The sequence below is a fragment of the Scyliorhinus canicula genome, chromosome 18 (genome assembly GCF_902713615.1).
Source record: "Scyliorhinus canicula chromosome 18, sScyCan1.1, whole genome shotgun sequence".
In the NCBI taxonomy this organism is placed as follows: domain Eukaryota; kingdom Metazoa; phylum Chordata; class Chondrichthyes; order Carcharhiniformes; family Scyliorhinidae; genus Scyliorhinus; species Scyliorhinus canicula.
The window spans coordinates 119,082,945-119,107,793 of NC_052163.1; the positions used below are offsets into that span (position 1 = coordinate 119,082,945).

Here is a 24,849-nt window from a genome sequence, read left to right on the forward strand (position 1 = left end):
CACACAGTTGGAACTTTTGGTTTTGAACTCTTTTAGCGCTCAGTCACTTTAGGACTTGATGCACTACTCAGATCGGCATGCTGCTTTAACATTTTGAGTGAACAATTAAGTTTCTCTGGGCTTTTCTTCAGTTCCGGAGATGACGCCAGCCTAGAGCGGTGAACTCCTGCAGTTCAACCAATTAAACTAAAGTAAACAAATTAAGGGACAAATCAAAAGGGGCCGCTCCTTAAAGGGGCACCGCCCAAATTAAAACAAGATCCACTGAAGCCCAGTGAGGTGACCAACTGGGAGACATTGCAATCTCCCGAGTCCAAAAATGTACAGATTAGGCGGATTGGCTATGTTGGATTGTCCCTTAGTGTCCAAGGATGCGCAGGTTGGGCGGGGGAGTGGACTTGGGTAAGGTGCTCTTTCGGAGGGTCGGTGCATTCTAACGAAACTAGCTGCCTCCTGTTGAACTTTCTCAGGGAGAGTAATGTACAGTATATGGGTCCCAAGCGGCTATGCTGTAATCTCATTGTGGAGGTCGACTAACCAATTGTCCACTACACCATTTCCATTGTTGTAACTGAAGAGTGATAGAAGTTCCATTTACAAACCCAAGCATTCTGGACACCTTGACGACTGCATATTGACTTTGTACGTGTTTTGGATGTTGTAATGTAGGACATGCAGCATTCAAATTGTGCACAGCAAGCTCCCACACTAAATGCAATGTGGGATTGACCAGGTTTTTTTGGATTGAGGGAGTCAATACATGCCAGGACACTGGGGGGAAAATAGCGCCATGGGATCTTCCGCCTCTATTGAGCAGGAAGGCATAGGTTAGTTATACTTGCAGCATAGCCTATTTAAACGTAAATTCTCCAGCGCCGCAGCATGTAGATCATTTAGGCAAGACATTACTGTATAAATTTACTGTAAAGCTGATTACTAATTAAGAACATGTTTTTTTTAATTCCTAACACACTCTGAGTGATGCAATGCTTCCGCAATGATCTCTTTGTCTTGCCAGAGTCTGACTCATTTTCATGCTTTTAGTTTAAAAAAACCGGCTTCAGCTTTAAACTCAGTTTAAATACCTGGCTTGACACACACAACCCCGCAGGCTGATTGGATGGAAAGCGCGGGGATTCCCTCGTGTCTCTGGTTCGATTGGTTAATGAGATTTCCCAGCAGGCAGAATTACGCGGGAAAGGAGTCCGAGGGAAAGGAGAAGAGGATTTTCCATCTGCGTTGACTTTTTGTTTTAAAAAAAAGGAAAATTCAATGTATATTATTATGTCCGGGAGCGCGAGTTGCGATTCGCCCAAGCGGATGGTTGTCTCTGTGATTAAAGCCACGCCGTTCCCGTCCCGCTGCGCTGCCGAGGAATTCAACCTGGGGGATTTCTCAATGGGTTTTCCCTGCAAATGGCCGGAAAACTCCAACACTATGAGCCTCAGCCCGACTCCCAGCATCGGATCGACAGGGTCAGCTTCACCCGGGCAGAGTCCTGACATCCCCGCATACAAGGTAAAGCAGGCTGTGTATCTCTGTTACGGATCTGATCCGATGTGTTGTACGGACAGGGGGCTGTCAACTGATTTTTAAAAAAAGACCTAATGCAGTAACTAACTAATTGTGCCAGTAAGTAAAAGCGAGATTGCACTTACAGTAAACGGTATGACCCACTAATTAGGCCACTGTTTGAAACTAATAAATGAAATTGTAATCTTGTAAGACTTTAGCTGAAATGCTTCTCCAAATTCTAATGACAGATTATATTTAGTTTGTGGTGAGCAGGTTTTCCTGGAAATCACTTGCTATTTGCGGCCTCTCTCAGACCAGCGTGGATTTCGGCAGATTTGTTTTAAATTAACAAATGTAACTGAACGCTTCAGGTCAATTTCTGGATCTATCAGAATCTTTATCTGTCTCTTTATTTGTTGAATGCAACACATTTTGGCCATTTAATTTGCGAGTTATGGTTTGTCTCATTTCCTGTTTCTCTCACCGACCGTGGCCTCGTTTAGTTCAATTGTCCTTAATTTAATAGGTTTTTAAAAATATGTATATATAAATCTAATTCGAGATTTGTCGCTGGTCGAGATGCCGCCTTTCCAAATCTTTCTTTTTTGAATGGTCTGAAATGACAAGTAACCCGCCAAAAATGTAGCAGGCGCCAACGTTCCATCTCCATGGAGACGAACATCGGGTGGCCCCGCCCCTTGTATGTGATTGGCCGCTGTCGGTTCGCTACTTTGTGGGACGCCTATTGAAGCCAGCTGTCAAACTAAGAAATCCTGGGGGTTTCTGCAAAGGGAGATTAATCAAATCCTCATTCTTTTTAATACTTTAATTCTTCACAATTTATTTAATTTGCACCAAGTGATGCTCACTGATAGTTGCGTGCATGTGCACAGGATTTACTGTCATGGGGGGGGGGGGGGGCACTCTGAAGTCTCCTGAACCCAATGCCTCACACTCACCCATTACCTCGAAATAGCTTCTCAAATCGCCCCTCCCAACACACACACACACACACACACTTTCCCTCTCCATTACAGGTAGTGGAGGGGTAAAAACAAATGCATTTGTGCTTTCTTCGTTAAACCCGGTGCATTCATTATCTTTGAAGGACAGGTTACTATTATCCAGACAAAATTTAAATCCTACAAGGACTAAGGGGACCCATTTTCAAAGTTGTGGTCAAGAGATGCGGGTGAAGGTGGAAGAATTTGAAGATGAACTGTTTTTACGCAGTAAGAATTCTTACAACATCAGGTTAAAAACCTGATGAAGGAACTTCACTGCAAAAGCTAGTGATTCCAAATAAACCTGTTGGACTTTAACCTGGTGTTGTATGCCCTGTGCCCACCCCAGTCCAACACTGGCATCTCGACATTGTGGCTACCATGTTTGGTAATGATCTGGGCTGGAACCTGCCATCCACGAGGGCACTGCAGGAGTGCAATGGTGGTGGTGGGGTGGCACAGTGGTTAGCGCTGCTTTCTCACAGTGCCAGGGACCTGGGTTTAATTTTGGCCTTTGGTGACTATGTGGAGTTTCTACTTTCTCCCCGTGTCTGCATGGATTTTGTCCGGGTGCTCCCACAGATCAAGATGTGCAGGTTAGGTGAAGGGGCAGTTTAAGTGTCCAAAAGCTAGGTGGGTTACAGAGATCGGGTGAGAGATTGGGTCTAGGTAGGGTGCTCTTTCGGAGAGTCGGTGCAGACTCAATGGGCGGAATGGTGTCCTCTTGCACTGTAAGGATTCTCTAACTGGGTAAAGAGTGCAGAAGTCCTTCCTTAAATGATTAGATTTTACAAATAATCTTTTAGGTCACTTAAAATCGCATTCACATCCTCAGACTGCCATGGAAGGATTTTAATTTGTGTTCTCTTGGTTACTAGTCCAGGTTAATGGATTACTAGTCCCGCACATAACCACCTCACCACTGTGACATCAATGCGGCAGATTTATGCACTGCAAGGTCTCACAAACAATTATTAAAATAAATGATTACTTTTGACGTGTTGGCAGGAGAATGCTGGCCAGAAGCAGTGATAGGTGGGCCCAAAATTGTACGGTGAATTGTGTGTGGGGGGGTGTCACTCGCTGATCAATCATTCATAAGGGACACTGGGGAAAACTCTCGATTTCCTGCCTGATCAATCTGCCCAACGTCAGGACACTGGCATGACCTCCTGCCCCTCATAAAAGTGCCAACTTTTACATTTGCATCAGTGACAAGGCATCACATCCTAAACGTGCAGAAGCGATGGCCTTGATTGTATATTGGAACAGGATTTGGGGCAAGAATCTTTTAACTCGCCTAGGATTGCTATCACTGAGCTATACAGAATTGTGCGTTTCTGTACAGTGCCCTCCAATACCCTTCCCAAGCATGCAGTACTCCAAAAACTTTTAGATTTCTCGAAGCCTGTACATTCCCTTTCAGTGGAAGGTAGTTGAATAGAGAGCAGGAACAGGGACCCTGGCCATTATTTTAATTATATAAGTATAATTGGTTCGAGAGAGCTGCAAGTGCAATGTGTCAATTGCCCCACCTGTCCCTAGCTGTGAGGTGGGAGAGTGGCCATCCTTGCACATCATTCGGGAAAGTGGAGGTCCATAAGTGACAGCCTCGGGTTGTGTGTTGCAGGATGGGATGAGACGTGGCCGTCCAAGAGCCGAAATAGTCCGAGATTTGATCACAGAAGGCACGCAGTCCACCAGTCGGATCCGCTGTCACATCTGCAATCGAGTATTCCCGAGGGAGAAATCGCTACAAGCACATAAAAGGACACACACTGGTAAGCATTTGAGGGGAGAGCATTAGCATCTCATGGCCACCCACCCATACATGTTTTGCAATATTTGTCATCGCTATCTTCACTGCTCTTACCCCATCCTCGCTCTCACTTGCCAAGCTCGACTCCATGATGGTGTCAGGAAAGAGAGGTAGTTTTGAGTAATCTGTATTTGTGAGTATTAGAAACAGGGTATATTTAATGACTCGGAGGAGGCTGGCAGTAAATGAACATAGATTTATTTACAAAGGTCTGGGTGACGCAGCATATCGCTCCCAGTACAATCCCAGTTGTCGGGACTAACCACACCATGCCCTGTTTTGGGCCTGCTTTTATGTTAGCTCATAACGAGCCTCAGGTGGTCTGCATCCGCCCCCTACCTGGGAAGCTTGTACTCCACAAGTCCAACAGGGAGATCAATAATGACTTCCCCATGGCCCTCGTGGCAGTTATGTCAGTGTAGTTTTAAGTTAGTTTAATTTTGTGCTTCTATAAAGGATTACAACTTCAATTAGCTCATTCTAAACAAAGCATGTCTGTGGGTTTTGGTTTCATTTTAAACTGTGCCTGCATTGAAACAAGTTTAATAAAAAGCCTAGGCTGTTGATTAGCAACCAGGAGCCCACACTGATATGCATAAACACCGATTGCTCAGTTGGAACCAGGTACCTGAGAAGAAAACAGCTCTCACAGAAACTGCCAGCAGAGAGGCCAGACAGTGCAGCAAGGGGAAGAAATCTAGTCCCAGAAGCTAAAGAACATATAGTTCTAGAAACCAGGGGATGAAAAGAAAAGTTACCAAGAAGACTTTAAGAAAAGATAAATGGAATCTGAACAAGAACTATTCATTGAAGTTAAAGAAAGGGGTGGAGAGAGGCTCCTAGTTAAAGACAGAGCGGAAAGGCACAGGCAGACCTGGTGAAGTCACTGATAGAGAAGCCAGATAGAGAAGTAATCCCAAGATTGGTAAAACAGTCTGTCGAGTAGTGTCCTATTTGCATAGTTGGGTACCTGAGAGATTGTGAGGAATATGAATGCACAAGGCAATCCAGGGCAGAGGAATACTGAAAGGAGTGATTGAAATCCTGGAAGTGGATCCTTGGTAAAGGCATCCAAGAGAAAACATTGTTTTGGCGAAGATTCCAAGATGTGTTTTTTTTTCAAGAGTGGAGTTTGGAAAAACAGTGGAAATCAACGTTCCAGTGTGACCAGTCAGCTCCCAGTGTAGCAAGGATACGGGGAGGTTGATGAAAAATCCACATACGTTGTTTTGGGTGGCATCTGCCACTTGGATTAAGAGTGTGGTGTGCCTAACCACAGTTGGGCTGTTGGTTTACATGGACTGTGTACATACCAAGAACATTATATTACAGGGTATATTTTGTTGCGTTACCCTTAAAAATATGTGTACATCTGTGAAGATATAGGTGGAATGAAGGGGTATTGTTCTCGTTAACCTTTTCACATTTAATAGATGTTTTATTCTTTTGTTAAAAATTAGTTGGCAGTTTTGTGCCTCTGTTCGTCCGTGTCTCTAAGAAGAATAAAACTTATGGTTTATCGAGCCAGTGTTCCATTCTGGAACTTGATTGTCCAGTAGTAACATCAGCTGGGATAATAACAATGTCTGCTGCTCAAGCATACCCCTTTCTGCAGTCTCAGTTAAGGAAAACTTCAACTCTTTCAGTCTGGCCTTTCTTTTGTTTTCTAAAATTATTTTAATTTACAAAGCTCCCTATGTAACCTGAACTGTATCAAGATGCTTCATATGGATAACCTTAAGGAGGTTAGTGTTTGTGACTCGGAGGATACAGCAGGATTTAGATCGTTTGGAGACTTGGGCGGAGAGATGGCAGATGGAGTTTAATCCGGACAAATGTGAGGTAATGTATTTTGGAAGGTCTAATGCAGGTAGGGACTATACAGTGAATGGTAGAACCCTCAAGAGTATTGAAAGTCAGAGAGATCTAGGTGTGCAGGTCCACAGATCACTGAAAGGGGCAACACAGGTGGAGAAGGTAGTCAAGAAGGCATAGGGCATGCTTGCCTTCATTGGCCGGGGCATTGAGTATAAGAATTGGCAAGTCATGTTGCAGCTGTATAGAACCTTAGTTAGGCCACACGTGGAGTATAGTGTTCAATTCTGGTTGCCACACTACCAGAAGGATGTGGAGGCTTTAGAGAGGGTGCAGAAGAGATTTACCAGGATGTTGCCTGGAATGGAGGGCATTAGCTATGAGGAGCGATTGAATGAACTCTGTTTGGTCTCACTGGATCGACGGAGGTTGAGGGGTGACCTGATAGAGGTCTACAAAATTATGAGGGGCATAGACAGGGTGGATAGTCAGAGGCTTTTCCCCAGGGTAGAGGGGTCAATTACTAGGGGCCGTAGGTTTAAGGTGCGAGGGGCAAGGTTTAGAGGAGATGTACAAGGCAAGTTTTTTTACACAGAGGGTAGTGGGTGCCTGGAACTCGCTGCCGGAGGAGGTGGTGGAAGCTGGGACGATAGTGACTTTTAAGGAGCATCTTGACAAATACATGAATAGGATGGGAATAGAGGGATACGGACCCAGGAAGTGTAGAAGATTTTTGTTTAGATGGGCAGCATGGTCGGCACAGGCTTGGAGGGCCGAAGGGCCTGTTCCTGTGTTGTACTTTTCTTTGTTCTTTGACTCTAATGGCTTTCAAAATCACAGTCTGCTATCGTCTTAACACCCTTTCCATTTACTTCTGTATTTCTCTTACAATCTGCACTTTGGCCTTCTGCCTTTCCTGCCCTCATCATAGTGCCAGTGGCCGGGCAGGAGATACAAATATCTGAGAACACGCACAAACGGTTTCAAAAACAGCTTCTTCCCCGCTGTTGCCAGACTCCTAAACAACCCTCTTATGGACTGACCTGATTAATACTACACCCCTGTCTGCTTCACTCGATGTCGGTGTCTATGTATTTACATTGTGGACCTTGCGTTGTCCTATTATGTATTTTCTTTTCTTTTCATGTACTAAATGATCTGTTTGAGCTGCTCGCAGAAAGATACTTTTCATTGTACCTCGGTACACGTGACAATAAACAAATCCAATCCAATGTGTCATAGCTCACTCTGAGTCAGAGTTTCTGTGGCAACAAGCACTTTCACATGCATGTTGTGGTCTGGAGCTATGGATAGTGATGGTAGAGGCACCAATGTTCTTTCCATCACATGGTTAACCAGGAATCTCCCCCACTCTTACCACCCACCACTGGAGTATTGGAAGGATTTACAGGTTGATAAGCAACCTATTTGACCGTGTTATTTTTAAAAAATCATTTACAGGCTGGTGGCCAGCATTCATTGCCCATCTCTAATTGCCCTTGAGGAGGTTGTGGCGAGCACCAAGGAGGTGGTAACACGCTTTCTTGGCCATCGGGTTTTGGGATGGGACCCAAACCTGCAGTTTCTATTCTGTAACGACAGGAAATTCCGGAAAATGCTCAGCATTTGTCGAGAGAGAAACAAAGTTGATGTTTAGGGTCTGAAACATTTCGTCAGAACTGTTGATATGTTCTGACGAATGGTCAACGACCCAAAACCATTTGTCTCCCGGCAAACTCTGGCTGAAGTGTCGACCGTTTTTGCAGAATTTCTGCTCCTTGTGATTTCGCGTATCTTTTGCTTTTTCTTAAATGGTGTTGGGAATTTCCCCCGCGTGGCTTAGTTGGTCAATGTGGTTGAGTCATGCGCTGTGGAAGGGTTGCAGGTTTGATTGCTGGTCTGCACTGAGGTTAGTCGATCTTAGTTGGGGGATCTCCAACTGGCATTGCTGAGACTTTGGTTTTTTAAAAACAAAAACAAATCAGCCAGGGCTTTTATTTTTGCTCGCAGTGTGGCCCTCACTCCTCCTCGTGAGCTGGGTGTCTTTGTCACCCTTAGTCAATTGTTTTTTTTTTTATCTCTCATTGCCAGTTATTAACAGTTTCAGAATGGGTTGTTAGCCCTGCTATCAGATGTAGCTGGCAACTTTTTGAAAAAGGCCTACTGTTTCAGGCAGCAGGTACCTTTTAAACAAATAAATCAGGGTTCCGTGATGTATAAAATTTGGCCAGAAGCCGACCCAACGCATTGACTGTTTTTTGTTTGAAGCTCTGGAATTCTCTAACCCAGGAGGCTGAGAGGCTCCGATGTTGGGTATGTTCAAAATTGAAATGGCTAAATGTCTATTTACTTAGGGATATGGCGATGGTGCGTTGAGGTAGAAGATCAGCCATATTCTAGTTGAATGGTGGAGCAGGCTCGAGGGGCTGAATGGCCTATCTGCGACGAGCAGTTCTACATGGAATCAAATTTGAAGAGGTCCAGCCAAGGACAAGTGTCAAATGATTGGCTCCTTAAGAGACGTCTAAAAGTCCACAACTGCAGAGATTGGTCTGTTTGTGTTTGGGAGGGGAAAGTCTTATTTTAATGTTTTTCCATTTTTCTTCCTCCGCTCCCTCTGTGACTGGCCTTCAGGTGAGAGACCGTATGTGTGTGATTACCCAAGCTGTGGGAGAGCGTTCGTGCAGAGTGGACAGCTCAAGACCCACCAGCGTCTGCACACGGGCGAGAAACCGTTCATCTGCTCTGAGCCGGGTGAGTGAAGCAAGAAGGCAAGAGGGTCATGGCCGAGGTTGGGGGATGTGGGTAAAGATTGGGGGAGGGGAGGGTGTGAGTAATTGAGGCCTGTCATGCACTGACTGAGAGCGTGGTGGAAGCAAGTTCAATTGAGGCATTCAAAAGGTAATTCGACTGTTATCTGAAAGGGATGAATGTGTAGGATTACGGGGAGGTGGCGGTGGAATGGCACTCGGTGAGTTGCTCATTCGGAGAGCTGGTGCAGACATGATGGGCCGAATGGTCTCCTTCTGCACTGTAACAGTTCTGTGACTCACTCCATCAACATATCTCTCCATTCCTTTCTCCTTTTCCCGCTTCTTCTTTATACATCTAAGCTCTTCATCTCAATGACTTCATGTTCCCGCCACACGATCCCCATTAAACACTCCCAGGACAGGTACAGCACGGGGTTAGATACAGAGTAAAGCTCCCTCTACACTGTCCCCCATCAAACACTCGCAGGACAGGTACAGCACGGGGTTAGATACAGAGTAAAGCTCCCTCTACACTGTCCCCATCAAACACTCCCAGGACAGGTACAGCACGGGGTTAGATACAGAGTAAAGCTCCCTCTACACTGTCCCCCATCAAACACTCGCAGGACAGGTACAGCACGGGGTTAGATACAGAGTAAAGCTCCCTCTACACTGTCCCCCATCAAACACTCGCAGGACAGGTACAGCACGGGGTTAGATACAGAGTAAAGCTCCCTCTACATGGTCCCCATCAAACACTCCCAGGACAGGTACAGCACGGGGTTAGATACAGAGTAAAGCTCCTTCTACACTGTCCCCATCAAACACTCCCAGGACAGATACAGCACTGGGTTAGATACAGAGTAAAGCTCCCTCTACACTGTCCCCCATCAAACACTCCCAGGACAGGTACAGCACGGGGTTAGATACAGAGTAAAGCTCACTCTACACTGTCCCATTAAACTTTCCCCGGACAGGTACAGCGCGGGGTTAGATACAGAGTAAAGCTCCCTCTACACTGTCCCCATCAAACACTCCCAGGACAGGTACAGCACGGGGTTAGATACAGAGTAAAGCTCCCTCTACACTGTCCCCATCAAACACTCCCAGGACAGGTACAGCACGGGGTTAGATACAGAGTAAAGCTCCCTCTACACTGTCCCCATCAAACACTCCCAGGACAGATACAGCACGGGGTTAGATACAGAGTAAAGCTCCCTCTACACTGTCCCCCATCAAACACTCCCAGGACAGGTACAGCACGGGGTTAGATACAGAGTAAAGCTCCCTCTACACTGTCCCCATCAAACACTCCCAGGACAGGTACAGCACGGGGTTAGATACAGAGTAAAGCTCCCTCTACACTGTCCCCATCAAACACTCCCAGGACAGGTACAGCACGGGGTTAGATACAGAGTAAAGCTCCCTCTACACTATCTCTATCAAACACTCCCAGGACAGGTACAGCACTGGGTTAGATACAGAGTAAAGCTCCGCTACATTATTTCTTTTTTTAAAAATAATTTTTATTCAAGTTTTTTAATAACAATAACAAATTTTCTCCCCGCAATTTAAAACAAACAAGGCGTGTTTCCACGCCAAAACAAGAAAAGAACTCTCCCCCCCAAAATAAATAATAACAAATAGCAATACAAGAAAGAAGAAAATAACATAACAAACCCACCGCTGCAAAAACCAAACCCCCCCCACCCCCCAGGTTGCTGCCGAGGCCGACCACTCTACCCCTTCACCAGGAAATCGAGAAAGGGCTGCCACCGCTGAAAGAACCCCTGTACCGACCCCCTCAGGGCAGATTTCATCCTCTCCAACTTGATGAACCCGGCCATGACGTTGATCCAGGCCTCCAAACTCGGGGGCCGCGTATCCCTCCACTGTAACAGAATCCTGCGCCGGGCTACTAGAGACGCAAAGGCCAGAATGCCAGCCTCTCTCGCCTCCTGCACTCCCGGCTCCGAAGCTACCCCAAATATCGCAAGCCCCCAGCCCGGCCTGACCCTAGACCCAACCACTTCCGACAAAATCCCCACCACCCCCTTCCAAAACCTCTCCAAGGCCGGACATGCCCAAAACATATGGATGTGGTTCGCCGGGCCACCTGAACACCTCCCACACCTGTCTTCCCCTCCGAAGGACCGGCTCATCCTTGCCCCTGTTATGTGAGCCCTGTGCAGCACCTTCAGCTGAATTAGGCTGAGCCGTGCGCAAGAGGAGGAAGAACTCCGCTGTCCCCAGATTTTGAGGGACGCAACCACCACCGGACTCGTGGAGTACTTTGCCGGTGGAAGTGGGGCCGTCACCAAAGCCTCCAGACTCGTACCCGCACAGGACGCTACCTCCAGTCTCTTCCATGCGTCACCCTCCCCTTCCGTCACCCACCTGCGAATCATCGCCACGTTCGCCGCCCAATAATATCCACACAGGTTGGGCAGCGCCAGGCCCCCTGCCTCCCTTCTTCGCTCCAAAAATACCCTCCTTACTCTCGGGGCCTTCCGCGCCCACACGAACCCCAGAATCGACTTATTCACCCTTCTGAAAAAAGCCTTCGGGATCAACATGGGGAGGCACTGGAAAAGAAACAGAAACCTCGGGAGCACCGTCATTTTAACCGACTGGACCCTGCCCGCCAACGAAAGCGGTAGCGCATCCCACCTCCTAAACTCCACCAGCCTCGAAAAGTTAAGCCTATGCATAGCGCCGCCGGCGCCATCATCATAACATTAAGGAGCCTCCGCACGTTGGCATTCAATTGTCTCCCCTTTACAAACCCCGTTTGGTCCTCATGGATCACCGTCGGGACCACATCCTCCACCCCCCTGGACAGCACCTTTGCCAACAACTTAACATCTACGTTAAGGAGCGAGATCGGCCTATAAGACCCACACTGAAGGGGGTCCTTATCCTGCTTCAGGATCAAAGAGATAATTGCCCTGGACATCGTCGGGGGCAGAGCCCCCCCCCCCCCCCCCCCCCCCCCCTCTCCCGGGCCTCATTCAGGGTCCTCACAAGCAGAGGGCCCAGCAAATCTGAAAATTTCTCGTAAAGTTCCACCGGGAACCCGTCAGGCTCCGGCACTTTCCCTGTCTGCATACTTCCCAGCGCCTCCACCAGCTCCTCCAACTCAATTGGGGCCCCCAAACCCTCCACCCGCTCGTCCCCTACTCTTGGGAACTCCAGCCTATCCAAATAGCGATCCATCCCGCCTGCTTCCCCTGGGGGGTACCGCCTGGTACAGCCCCTCATAAAAGGATCTGAACACCCCATTGATGTCCTTTCCACCCCGCACCAAGTTCCCTCCTGCATCCGTGGCTCCCCAATTTCTCTAGCTGCCTCCCGCTTCCGGAGCTGGTGAGCCAACATCTGACTTGCCTTCTCCCCGTACTCATACACCGCCCCCTGCGCCCTCCTCCACTGCGCCTCCGCCTTCCGGGTGGTTAAAATGTCAAACTCTGCCTGGAGACTGCGCCGCTTCCTCAGAAGCCCCTCCTCCGGGGTGTCTGCATATCTCCTATCCACCCTGACCATTTCCTCCACCAGCCTCTCCCTCTCGGCCCTCTCCCCCCTCTCCCTGTGCGCCCGAATAAATATCAGCTCCCCTCTAACCACTGCCTTTAGCGCTTCCCAAACCATCCCAACCTGCACCTCCCCGTTGTCATTGGTTTCCAGATACCCCTCTATACCCCTACGGATCCGCCCGCACACTTCCTCCTCTGCCAAAAGCCCCACATCCAGCCTCCACAGTGGGCGCTGATCCTTCCCCTCCCCCAGCTCCAGATCCACTAATCGCCATGATCAGAAATGGCTATCGCTGAATACTCCGCCCCCACTGCTCTCGGGATTAGCGCCCTGCTAAGCACGAAAAAGTCAATCCGAGAGTATGCCTTATGAACATGGGAGAAAAAGGAGAACTCCCTACCCCCCGGCTCCAAAAACCTCCAAGGGTCCACCCCCCCATCTGATCCATGAACCCCCTCAGCACCGAGGCCGCTGCCGGCCTCCTGCCCGTCTTAGACTTCGAGCGATCCAGAGCCGGATCCAGCACCGTGTTAAAGTCCCCACCCAGAATCAATCCCCCTGTCTCCAGGTCCGGGATCAGGCCCAGCACACGCCGCATGAAACCCGCATCATCCCAGTTGGGAGCATAAACATTAACCAAGACCACCCGCTCCCCTTGAAGTCTCCCACTCACCATCACATATCGACCTGCACTTTCCGACACCACTTTGGACGCGACGAACGACAGGCTCTTACCCACAAAAATTGCCACCCCACAGTTCTTCGCATCAAGCCCCGAGTGAAACACCTGTCCCACCCAACTTTTCCTTAGCCTCACCTGATCCGTAACCCTGAGGTGCGTCTCCTGGAGCATAGCCACATCCGCCCCCAGCCCCCTCAAGTGAGCCAAGGCCCGGGATTGCTTCACCGGACCATTCAGCCCCCTCACGTTCCATGTGACCAACCGAACCCGAGGGGCCGTCCCATTCCCTCTACGCCGATCAGCCATAGCCCTTCCTCAACCCGCCACGTGCCCAGGGAACCCCCCAAGCCCTCTCCCCACGGTGGCAAACCCCCCCCCCCCCCCCCCCCCCCCCCCCCATCACCATCCATTCTCTCACAGTCCCCGCAGCAACAACCCGGCACCCCACCCCCCCCCTCACATTCCCCAAGCTAGGCCCCCCCCCCCCAGCTGCGTTACCCCCAACTTTATGCTACCATGAGTCAGCTGACTTCTGCTGACCCCCGCTAGTCCCGCCATAACCACGACCCCCCCCCCCCCGACGCAACACAGCCACCAATCCCGCCCCCAATTCCTCCGGCGCGGGAAGAAAGCCCGCGCTTCCAACCTGCCCCTCGACCCAACACGTGGGAAAAAGACGGACCCCAAACTACTCCCCAACCCACCAGTGGAAAAAACAAAAAAAAGCACCACAATAAATAGCCAACAGCCCCAAAGAAACCCCGAAAGAACCAAATAACCATAACTAAAATAGCGAAAACAAACAGGAAACAACCATCAGCAAACACAGCCAATATAGGCGAAAGGATACCTAAGAGGGCAAAACCTCCAAGCAAAGTACATTTCCCCTCAGTCCGAATCCAAGTTCTCTGCCTGGACAAAAGCCCAGGCCTCCTCCGGAGAATCAAAATAGAGCTGGCGGCCCTTGTAAGTGACCCAGAGGCGAGCCGGCTGTAGAAGGCCAAACTTCACCCCCTTCCAATGAAGCACTCCCTTTGCACGATTGAAGCCAGCTCCTCTCCTCGCCACCTCCGCGCTCCAGTCCTGAAAAATCCGAACGTCCGTGTTCTCCCACCTGCTGCTCCTCTCCTTCTTCGTCCACCTCAACACGCACTCCCGGTCGACCAAGCGGTGAAAACGGACCAGTACCGCCCTGGGTGGCTCGTTCGGCTTCGGCTTCCACTGCAGCACTCGATGGGCAGCTCCAGGGGACCACGAAACGGCCCTGCACCCATCAGCGAGTTCAACATTAGGATCACATAGGCCCCCAAATCCGAGCCTTCCAGCCCCTCCGAGAGGCCCAAAATCCGCAGATTCTTCCGGCGGGAGCGGTTCTCCATCTCCTCCATCCTCGCCTGCCATTTCTTGTGCAGCGCCTCGTGCAACTCCACTTTCACTGCCAGGCCCAAAAGCTCATCCTCGTTGTCCGAGGCCTTTTGCTGCAGCTCCCGAATCACCACGGCCTGGGCCGTCTGAGTCGCCACCAGCTTGTCCAGCGAGGCCTTAAACGGCTCCAAAATCTCGGCTTTGAGCTCATTGAAGGAGCGCTGAAGCAGCTCCTGCTGCTCCCGCGCCCACTGCTGCCACGCTGCTGCTTCCCCGCCCGCCGCCATCTTGCTTTTTCTGCCTCTTGCCTTTCTCTGTAGTAATGCCGACTTCTGGACCACTCCGCTGCGAGTCCAGTCCATCCACCAGCCGCTGGGCACACTGGCTGTGTTTCCCCCCCCGGGGAAAAGTCAAAACAGCGCCGTTGCGGACTCTTAAAAGAGCCCGAAATTCCAAAAAAAGTGGGAGCTGCCGAACGTGCAGCTTAGCTCCGCATTGCCGCCACCGGAAGTCCCCCTACACTATCTCTATCAGACACTCCCAGGACAGGTACAGCACGGGGTTAGATACAGAGTAAAGCTCCCTTCACGCTGTCCCCATCTCACAGTCCCAGGACAGGTACAGCAAAGAGTTGGATACAAGTCTCCCCACTGTCCCCCTCAAACTCTCCTCCCAGGGCAGGTACAGCAGAATCTTATCTAAATGGAGAGAAGTTGCAGAGCTCGACAGGAGGATGTCCTCGGACATGAATCACAAAACATTTAGTGTTACAAAAGCAAATGTTGTTGTTTATTGCAAGGGGAATGGATATGTGTGAGGTCATGCATTTTGGTCAGAAAAATGGGAAGGCAACTTATTATCTGAATGGGGAGAGACATTGGGGTGCTCCACTGCAGAGGGATCTGGGGGTCCTCATTCCTGAGTCACAGAAAACTAGCATTGCAGATACAGCAGTTAATAAAGAAAGCAAATGGAATGTTTCCATTTATAGCAAAATGAATTGAGTATAAAGGTAAGGAAGTGTGTAGCAACTATACAAGGCACTGGTGAGACTGCACCTGGAGTATTGTGCACAGTTTTTGTCCCCTTATTTGAGGACAGATGTAGTGGCATTGGAGGCAGTTCAGAGAAGGTTCACTAAGTTGATTTCAGAGATGAGGGGTTTGTCATGTGAGAGAGATCGAACAGTTTAGACCTCTACTCTCTTGAGTTTAGAAGAATGAGGGGAGATCAAATCGAGGAACACCAGATGATAAAAGGTGTGGATAAAGTTGACGTGGAGCGGGTGCTTCCTCTTATGAAGCATTCTGGAATGAGTGGTCAGTCTTACAATAAGAGGTAGCAAATTTGAAACTGAGTTGAGGAGTAACTACTTCTCCCAAAGCGTTGTGAATCTGTGGAATTCGCTACCCCAGAGTACAGTGGATGCTGGGACAATGAGTACATTTAAGGAGGAGTTAGACAGATTTTAATTGGTAATGGGTTGAAGGGTAACGGGTTGAAGGGTTATGGAGAATGGACAGGACGGTGGAGTTAAGGGCAGGATGAAATTAGCCATGATCGAATGGCGGAGCAGACTCAATAGGCCAAATGGCCTAATTCTGCTCCTATATCTTATGAACTAATGAATGGAATATGAAATATATATGGGTGGCACGGCTGCACAGTGGTTGGCACTGTTGTTTCATGGCGCCAGGGTCCCAGGTTTGATTCCCGGCTTGGGCCACTGTTTGTGCGGAGTCTGCTCATTCAACCCGTGTCTGCGTGGGTTACCTCCTGATACTCCGGTTTCCTCCCATAAGTCCCAAAAGATGTGCTGTTAGGTGAATTGGACATTCTGAATTCTTCCTCCGTGTACCCGAACAGGCGGCAGAATGTGGCGACTGGGGGATTTTCACAGTAACTTCATTGCAGTGTTAATGTAAGCCTACTTGTGACATTAAAGATTATTAATTAAAAAGTAGGGATGTTTAGATACAGTCGTACAGGGTTTTGGTGAAATCACATCTGGAGCACTGTGTATAGTTTTGGTCTCCATGTTTGAAAAAGGACACTATTGCGCTAGAACCAGTTCAGAGATTGTTCACTCAACTGATTCCTGGGGTGAAGGGGTTATCTCATGAGGAACGGTCAGACAGATTGAGTCACAGGAGTTTAGACGGCAGTTTCATTGAAATATATAAGATTCTGAGTGGGCTTGATAGAGCGGATGTTAAAAAGGTGCTTCTCCTTGTGGAAGAGCCCATGCCGGGTTACCGGGTATACGGGTTACGTGGGTTTAAGTAGGGTGATCATTGCTCGGCACAACATCGAGGGCCGAAGGGCCTGTTCTGTGCTGTACTGTTCTATGTTCTATAACTAGGGGTCACAGTTCAAAAATAAGGGGTATCTAATTTTGTGATAGAGGTGCGAAGTTATTTTCTGAGGCTTGAGAGTCCATGGAGTTCTCTTTCCCCAGTGCAGGCGGCAGAGTTGAGGAGCATTTTTAAGGCAGAGGTGGATAGATTTTTTTTTCCTATAAATTTAGAGGACCCAATTCATTTCTTCCAATTAAGGGGCAATTTAGCGTGGCCAATCCACCTACCCTGCACATCTTTGGGTTGTGGGGGTGAAACCCACGCAAACACGGGGAGAATGTGCAAACTCCACACGGGCAGTGACCCAGAGCCGGGATCGAACCTGGGACCTCGGCGCAAGGTGGATAGATTTTTGACTAACGGGGAGTCAAAGAATATCAGGGAATGCTGGACGTGGCACTGAAGCCACAGTCCGATGAATCATGATCGCATTAAATGGCAGAGCAGACTCGATGGGCCGAATGGCCTATTCCTGTCCTTGTGCACAGGTTCCACATTGTAACTGTTCTCTGGGTAAAGAAGTTTCTCCTGAATTCCTTTTTAGTGGATTTATTTTTAACTATCTTGTATTCATTTACTCTTGCCTGTGACTCAGAAGCTTGTGGGGGGAGGGGGTGGGCGACTGTACAAAAATCCAGGCTGTGTTCAGTGCAGTACTGGGGGAGTGCTGCATTGCTCGAGGTACTGTCTTTTGTGTCAGACATTGACCCAGGGCTGCCTTTCGTGACATACGTACAGAATCGGGAACCACACTTCAAAAAATACTTTAAAATGGAACAAATCTAAGCAGCACAGTGACGCAGCGGTTAGCACTGCAGTCTCACGACGCTGAGGTCCCGGGTTCGATCCCAGCTCTGGGTCACTGCCCGTGTGGACTTTGCACATTCTCCCCGTGTTTGTGTGGGTTTTGCCCCCACAACCCAAAGATGTGCAGGGTAGGTGGATTGAACAGGCTAAATTGCCCCTTAATTGGAAAAAATTAATTGGGTACTCTAAATTTATAAAAAATAAAACGGAGCAGGCGCTGCCATTTCAGCCCCTTCGCCATTTGAGAAGATCATGGCTGGCCTGATTGTAGCCTTTGCTCTATTTTCCTGCCAGATCCACTTTTCCTTTCACCTTCAGTGGCTGCAAAGTGCTTTGGGACAAAAAAATTTTTTTAGAATTCCAAATTGCATTCCTCCTGCATTCCCATCTTGTACGCAGAATCCTGTCAGTTTTAAATGTCTAAAGTACTTCCCCTATGACCTCTGGCAAAGCAATGGCTGCGGTGTGTGAGTGCAGCGTTTAATGTAGCTCGCTGATCTCTGCTGGCAATCCCAGGAAGAGCTAGGCCTGATCTTGCAGGACTTTAGGAAATGAGCTACTTGTGCAATCAAAATCTCTGCTCCTTTAATCAGCCTGGTGTGACGAGAATTTTTTTTTTAAAAATGTATTGGGGGTTGGTGAATTCTCTACCTGGCTGGGTGCCGTGGGACGTGGGAAGGATCCACACCAGCATTTAAAGGGGAAGCACATCAATATTTTAAAGAGAAATATTTTAAATGGAACGTCGGAGGAGTGGGGCTATGTGGATAGCTCTTTCAAAGAGACAGTACAGGCCTGAGTGGGCCCGTCTATATGTTGGAAACTTATTCAGTGTGGTTGTTGAGTAACTGAGCAGGGGTTGAACAGTGACCAGATAGAGGGCAGTGCAACTCAGCAGGGAGACACAAATCTTCCCCAGGCGGCAGAAATCTCCGCCCATATTTTAGGGCAGGAGATGTGGGTGGTCTCCAACAATGTGTCCGGCTATTGCTGGAGCTTAAAGTTACAGCTTACAAGCACAGAATTTGCACATTTCACAGCCCCCAAACAACTCCGAGCTCTTCCCAGTCAATGAACTAGCACAGCGGTTAGTAGTGCCGCTTCAAAGCGGCAGGGACCTGCGTTTGATTCCCGGCTCGGGTCACTGTCTGTGCGGAGTCCGCACGTTCTCCCCGTGTGTGCGTGGGTTTCCTCCAGGTGCTCCGGTTTCCTCCCACAAGTCCCGAAATACGTGCTTGTTAGGTGAATTCGACATTCTGAATTCTCCCTCTGTGTACCCGAACAGGCATCGGAGTGTGGCGACTAGGGGCTTTTCACAGTAACTTCATTGCAGTGTTAATGTTAGCCTACTTGTGACACTAATAAAGATTATTGTGGCCACAACTCTACCTTTGTAATCCCCTCCAGCCCTGCAACTCACCAGGACCTCTGCATTCTTCCATCTATGCCCTCTTGTCTATCCCTTATTCCCTTTGACCATTAGATGTACTAAGCTCTAGAAATTCTTCCCTTCGCCTCTCTTTAAAGCAAGTGCTGACTTCACTATTTAATGTGAATGTTAATGGACTGTCTAAGATGATGAATCTAGTGCGATTCAACAATGCTTCAATTTGTAAATTCCCATTGTTGCTTTGAAACCTCCTTGTGAGCCCTCTCTTCAGCTCTTTAACCACCACCAGGCCTTCAACCCTTTGAGATCTCGACACATCTGAAATTTATTTATGTATTTATCGTTTGTCCTATGAATTTCATGTATGGAACGATCTGCCTGGACTGCACACCGAACAATACTTTTACTACCTCGACAATAAATCTAAATCAAGTCAAATTCTGCCTCTCGTGCTCAATAGTATTTAATTCTTCAACCAACTGGGCCCAAAGCCCTGGAATTTTCGCACCGAACCCTCTGTATAGAACATAGAACATAGAACAGTACAGCACAGAACAGGCCCTTCGGCCCTCAATGTTGTGCCGAGCCATGATCACCCCACTTAAACCCACGTAACCCCGTAACCCAACAATCCCCCCATTAACCTTACACTACGGGCAATTTAGCATGGCCAATCCACCTAACCCGCACATCTTTGGACTGTGGGAGGAAACCGGAGCACCCGGAGGAAACCCACGCACACACGGGGAGGACGTGCAGACTCCACACAGACAGTGACCCAGCCGGGAATCGAACCTGGGACCCTGGAGCTGTGAAGCATTGATGCTAACCACCATGCTACCGTGAGGCCCCTAAAAACTCATCGAAGGGCTCGTCCGGTATTTGAACCAGGGACCTTTCGACAGCGACACACCCTAAGCGAGAATCATACCCCTAGACCAACGAGCCCCAGTGTGAGACAGACAAATGTGAATGTTAATGGACTGTCTAAGATGATGAATCTAGTGCGATTCAACAATGCTTCAATTTGTAAATTCCCATTGTTGCTTTGAAACCTCCTTGTGAGCCCTCTCTTCAGCTCTTTAACCGCCACCAGGCCTTCAACCCTTTGAGATCTCGACACATCTGAAACTGTCTCACACTGTCTCTCTCTTTTCTCTTTTAACAAGCTCCTTAAAATCTCCCTCTAGCTAAATGTTTGGCCAGCTGCCCTAATGTCTCCTTTTGTGGCTCGATATCCAATTTTTAAAAATAAATAAATTTAGAGTACCCAATTAATTTTTTCCAATTCCGGGGCGATTTAGCGTGGCCAATCCACCTACCCTGCACATCTTTGGGATGTGGGGGCGAAACCCACGCAAACACGGGGACAATGTGCAAACTCCAGACGGACAGTGACCCAGAGTCAGGATTGAACCTGGGACTTCGGCGCCATGATCCTCTCTATCTGTGCCTCCTCTTCCCTTCTCTCTCTCTCCCTGTTTCTCTCTCTCTCCCTGTTTCTCTCTCTCTCCCTGTTTCTCTCTCTCTCTCTCCCTGTTTCTCTCTCTCTCTCCCTGTTTCTCTCTCTCTCTCCCTGTTTCTCTCTCTCTCTCCCTGTTTCTCTCTCTCTCTCCCTGTTTCTCTCTCTCTCTCCCTGTTTCTCTCTCTCTCTCCGTTTCTCTCTCTCTCCCTGTTTCTCTCTCTCTCCCTGTTTCTCTCTCTCTCTCCCTGTTTCTCTCTCTCTCTCCCTGTTTCTCTCTCTCTCCCTGTTTCTCTCTCTCTCCCTGTTTCTCTCTCTCTCCCTGTTTCTCTCTCTCTCCCTGTTTCTCTCTCTCTCCCTGTTTCTCTCTCTCTCCCTGTTTCTCTCTCTCTCCCTGTTTCTCTCTCTCTCCCTGTTTCTCTCTCTCTCCCTGTTTCTCTCTCTCTCCCTGTTTCTCTCTCTCTCCCTGTTTCTCTCTCTCTCCCTGTTTCTCTCTCTCCCTGTTCTCTCTCTCCCTCGTTTCTCTCTCTCTCCCTGTTTCTCTCTCTCTCCCTGTTTCTCTCTCTCTCCCTGTTTCTCTCTCTCTCCCTGTTTCTCTCTCTCTCCCTGTTTCTCTCTCTCTCCCTGTTTCTCTCTCTCTCCCTGTTCTCTCTCTCTCCCTGTTTCTCTCTCTCTCTCCCTGTTTCTCTCCTCTCCCTGTTTCTCTCTCTCTCCTCTATCCCCTGTTTCTCTCCTCTCTCCCTGTTTTCTCTCTCTCCCTGTTTCTCTCTCTCTCTCTCTGTTTCTCTCTCTCTCCCTGTTTCTCTCCTTCTCTCTTCTCTCTCTCTCTCTCTCCCCGTTTCTCTCTATCTCGCTCTCCCTGTTTCTCTCTCTCTTCTCTCTCCCCCTGTCTCTGTCTCTCTCTCCTCTCCCTGTCTCTCTCTCTCTCTCCCTGTCTGTCTCTCTCTCTCTCTCCTGTCTGTCTCTCTCTCTCTCTCTCCCTGTCTGTCTCTCTCTCTCTCTCTCTCTCTCCCTGTCTCTCTCTCTCTCTCCCTGTCTCTCTCTCTCTCTCTCCCTGTCTCTCCCTGTCTGTCTCTCTCTCTCTCTCTCCCCTGTCTCTCTCTCTCTCTCTCTCTCCCTGTCTCTCTCTCTCTCTCTCTCTCCCTGTCTCTCTCTCTCTCTCTCTCTCTCTCTCTCTCTCTCTCTCCCTGTCAACCATGTTGAGCCTATGAGATTTAGTGTGGTGTTGGGTCCTAATTGGATGAGGTTCACCTCCAGCCCCCGTGCGATAGAAAAGTAACATCAGAATTTCTTTTTCACACTCCAGGTTGCCTCAGCAAATTTACTCATGCCAATCGGCACTGCACAAAACACCCATACGCCAGGCTGAGGCGGCATGAGGGTGCGACCAACCAGGGCAAGGCCACAACGGCTGAAGAAGATAAGGCGGTGGTGGAGTGGTTAGCAAGGTGAGTCGCTCAACTTTCCTGCCTCGTCCTTTTACCGCATTGCAAATGAGTTTTATTTTATTCATGGAGGTGGCCAGATGGGCATCTAACGTCCATCACCAGTCGCCCTCCAGAAAGTGGTGGTGGGCTGCCCTCTGGAGCGGCTGCTGCCCGTGTGGTGAAGGTACCTCTGCAGTTAGAGTGCTATACAAATGAAAGTTGTTGTTGGGTGGTTTTCCGCTGCGGTGTAGTTGACCGTGACCGAGTCTGCTCCCTCATCTGGAGTTCAAGGATTCTTTTGGTCTGAGGCGCGCACCTCATTTGTGAGCTTGGGTGGTGAGAGTTGGCAGGCTATTGAACCATGATGGGGGTCACTGCTATGCCAGCCCTGCAGAACAGACCTGACTGCTTTCTGGACAGATTCACGGAATTGGACAGGGGCCCTGAGGGGAATTATTAAAACTGTTGGGGAGGCTGTGGCGTCGTGATCATGACACTGGCCTGGTAATCCAGAAGCCCGATGATCCGGGGACACGGGTTCAAATCCCACCATGACAGCGGGTGCAATTTAAATTCAATATATAAATTCGGAATATAAATATTATATCCAAATATAATATAAAACTAGTCTCAGTAATGGTTTCCATGGCATTCATTGTTCTAAAAACCCATATGATTCACTAATATCAGTTAGGGAAGGAAATCTGCCATCCATACATGGTCTGGCCTACATGTGACTTCCGGTCCACAGCAATGTGCTTGATTCTTAACTGCCCTCTGAAATGGCCTAGTAAGCCATTCAACTCGGGGGGGCAATTAGGGACGGGCACCAAGTGTTGGTCTTGCCAGTTGCACTCACATCCCCTTAAAGAATGGACCAAAAAAACCCATACCCAAACCGCGTTAAAATAGTTTTGCCCCAATATCATTAATGCATCGTCAATATCAAGATGAGCAAAGTAATGCCAGAGATGTTTTATTAGCTGGGATGTGGTTATTGCTGGCTCGGCCCATTGTTTGGGGCCCCTCTCCAATTGCCCTTGAGCAGGTGGTGGGGAGTCGCTACCTTGATGCCCTGCAGTCCATGCGGCGTTGGTACATTCACAGTGCTATTAGGGAGGGACTGAAGCTAAGATATTCCTGACCTGCACAGACCTCCATGCTGGGACCAATTCTTACCTTGCAGTATGGCGAATCTCATTGCACAGAGGCACAATTCGGCCTAACGGGTCTGCGTGGTATTTCTGCTTCACAAAAGCCTCTTCTCACCCCATCCTCACCTAACCCCACCAACATGGCCTTCTCTTCCTTTTTCTCTCGTGTGTTTATCTCGCTTCCCTTGAATGAATCAGTGGTATTCACTATAGCTGCTCTCTGTAGTGGTGAGTTCCATGTTCTTTTTGTTAAATTTTTATTTTTAATTAAGGGGCAATCTAACGTGGCGAATCCACCTACCCTGCACATCTTTGGGTTGTGGGGGTGAAACTCATGCAGACAGTGGGAGAATGTGCAAACTCCACACGGCCGGGATTGAGCCGGGTCCTCGGGTGCCGTAGGCAGCAGTGCTAACCACTGCGCCACCGTGCTGCCCGGAGTTCCACATTCTAACCACTCTCTGGGCAAAGAGGTTTCTTAAGAGTTCCCGCATTGAATTTATTAATCTCCACTTCCCTCCCCTGCTTTTTAAGAACTTCCTTAAAATCTACCTCTTTGACCAATCTTCAGGATATTTCCAAAAGCTTCCAAGTCCACCTTTCGTGTTGTCCTCTTGCTCTCCTTACGAGGCTTCTTTGGGGGTGCTGTTCTTCATCGAAGGCGCTAGGTAAATGCAAATTTCAGTGAGGGTGCAGCTGGGTACCCCACTGGAAGAGGAATGTAGCAATCGCCTTGTCCGGTAAAATTGCAGACTGAAGCATTAAGAAGGCTTCGGAGCGGGTTAGTGATGATTTAAGAACCCAGCATTGGATTTACTGTTGCTTATTTTAACCGTGTGAATCCTCTCAGGTACTGGCAGAGCCGGGAGCAGCGTCCGAGCCCAGCTGGGGACGAGGGGTGCACTCAGAAATGTGACGAGGAGCAGGACAGCCACCACGTGGAGGACGAGGAGAGGGAGCAACGCTGTTCTGGGCAGCACCTGCAGGAACAGAAGGAGCGGTGGCATGGGGCGCTAGCACTTATCCAACTAGCAAATCTCTCCTCAACTCTGCCCTACTGAACGGCCTCTTGCCCACTTTCTCCACCCCGAAACATGGCGGGGTGGGATGAGAAATGACAAACTAGCCCAGTGCCTGCTTTTTTACAGACCCCCTCCGGAACACACTTTCCTATTGGCCGCACAAATGACTCTGACTGTCCGAGCTTCTTGGGGTTCCGGGATTTCGTGTCCTGGGTAATGATGTTGTGCAACAGGAGTGAAGATTCTAACTTGCCTCTGGTGGAAACGGCGTGTCCCTCTGGTTTCTCACTTGCTGTGTTTAATGATGTTTTGACAGGGGCCCCATTACTGCTAAATATTGAAAAATATTATTATTTTAAAAACTTTTACCCAGACAACTTTAAAAATTCTACATTAGGCACGTTAATCTGTTACCTGTTCCTATTAATCCTTTTAATAATCTTTATTCTCAAAGTAGGCTTACATTAACACTGCAATGAAGTTACTGTGAAAAGCCCCTAGTCGCCACATTCCGGCGCCTGTTCGGGTACACAGAGGGAGAATTCAGAATGTCCAATTCACCTAACAAGCACGTCTTTCGGGACTACTGGGAGGAAACCAGTGCAGAGGCAGGGAGAACGTGCATACTCCGCACAGACAGTGACCCAAGCCAGGAATTGAACCCAGGACCCTGGCACTGTGAAGCAACAATGCTAACCGCTGTGCGACCATACAGCCCACTTTGAGATTGTGCAGCTCACACC

General features: G+C 48.8%; 1 protein-coding gene across 1 annotated transcript; it reads left to right on the forward strand.

The window, feature by feature from the left end:
• Window positions 1–17: 17 nt before the first annotated feature.
• On the forward strand, window positions 18–24,641 carry LOC119953720 (zinc finger protein 367-like). The gene is made up of 5 exons (XM_038778268.1): window positions 18–1,518; window positions 4,150–4,300; window positions 8,788–8,907; window positions 21,810–21,951; window positions 23,935–24,641. Exons 1-5 carry the CDS (start codon window positions 1,273–1,275, stop codon window positions 24,143–24,145), a joined length of 870 nt encoding a protein of 289 aa, XP_038634196.1. The 5' UTR covers window positions 18–1,272; the 3' UTR covers window positions 24,146–24,641.
• Window positions 24,642–24,849: the final 208 nt, after the last annotated feature.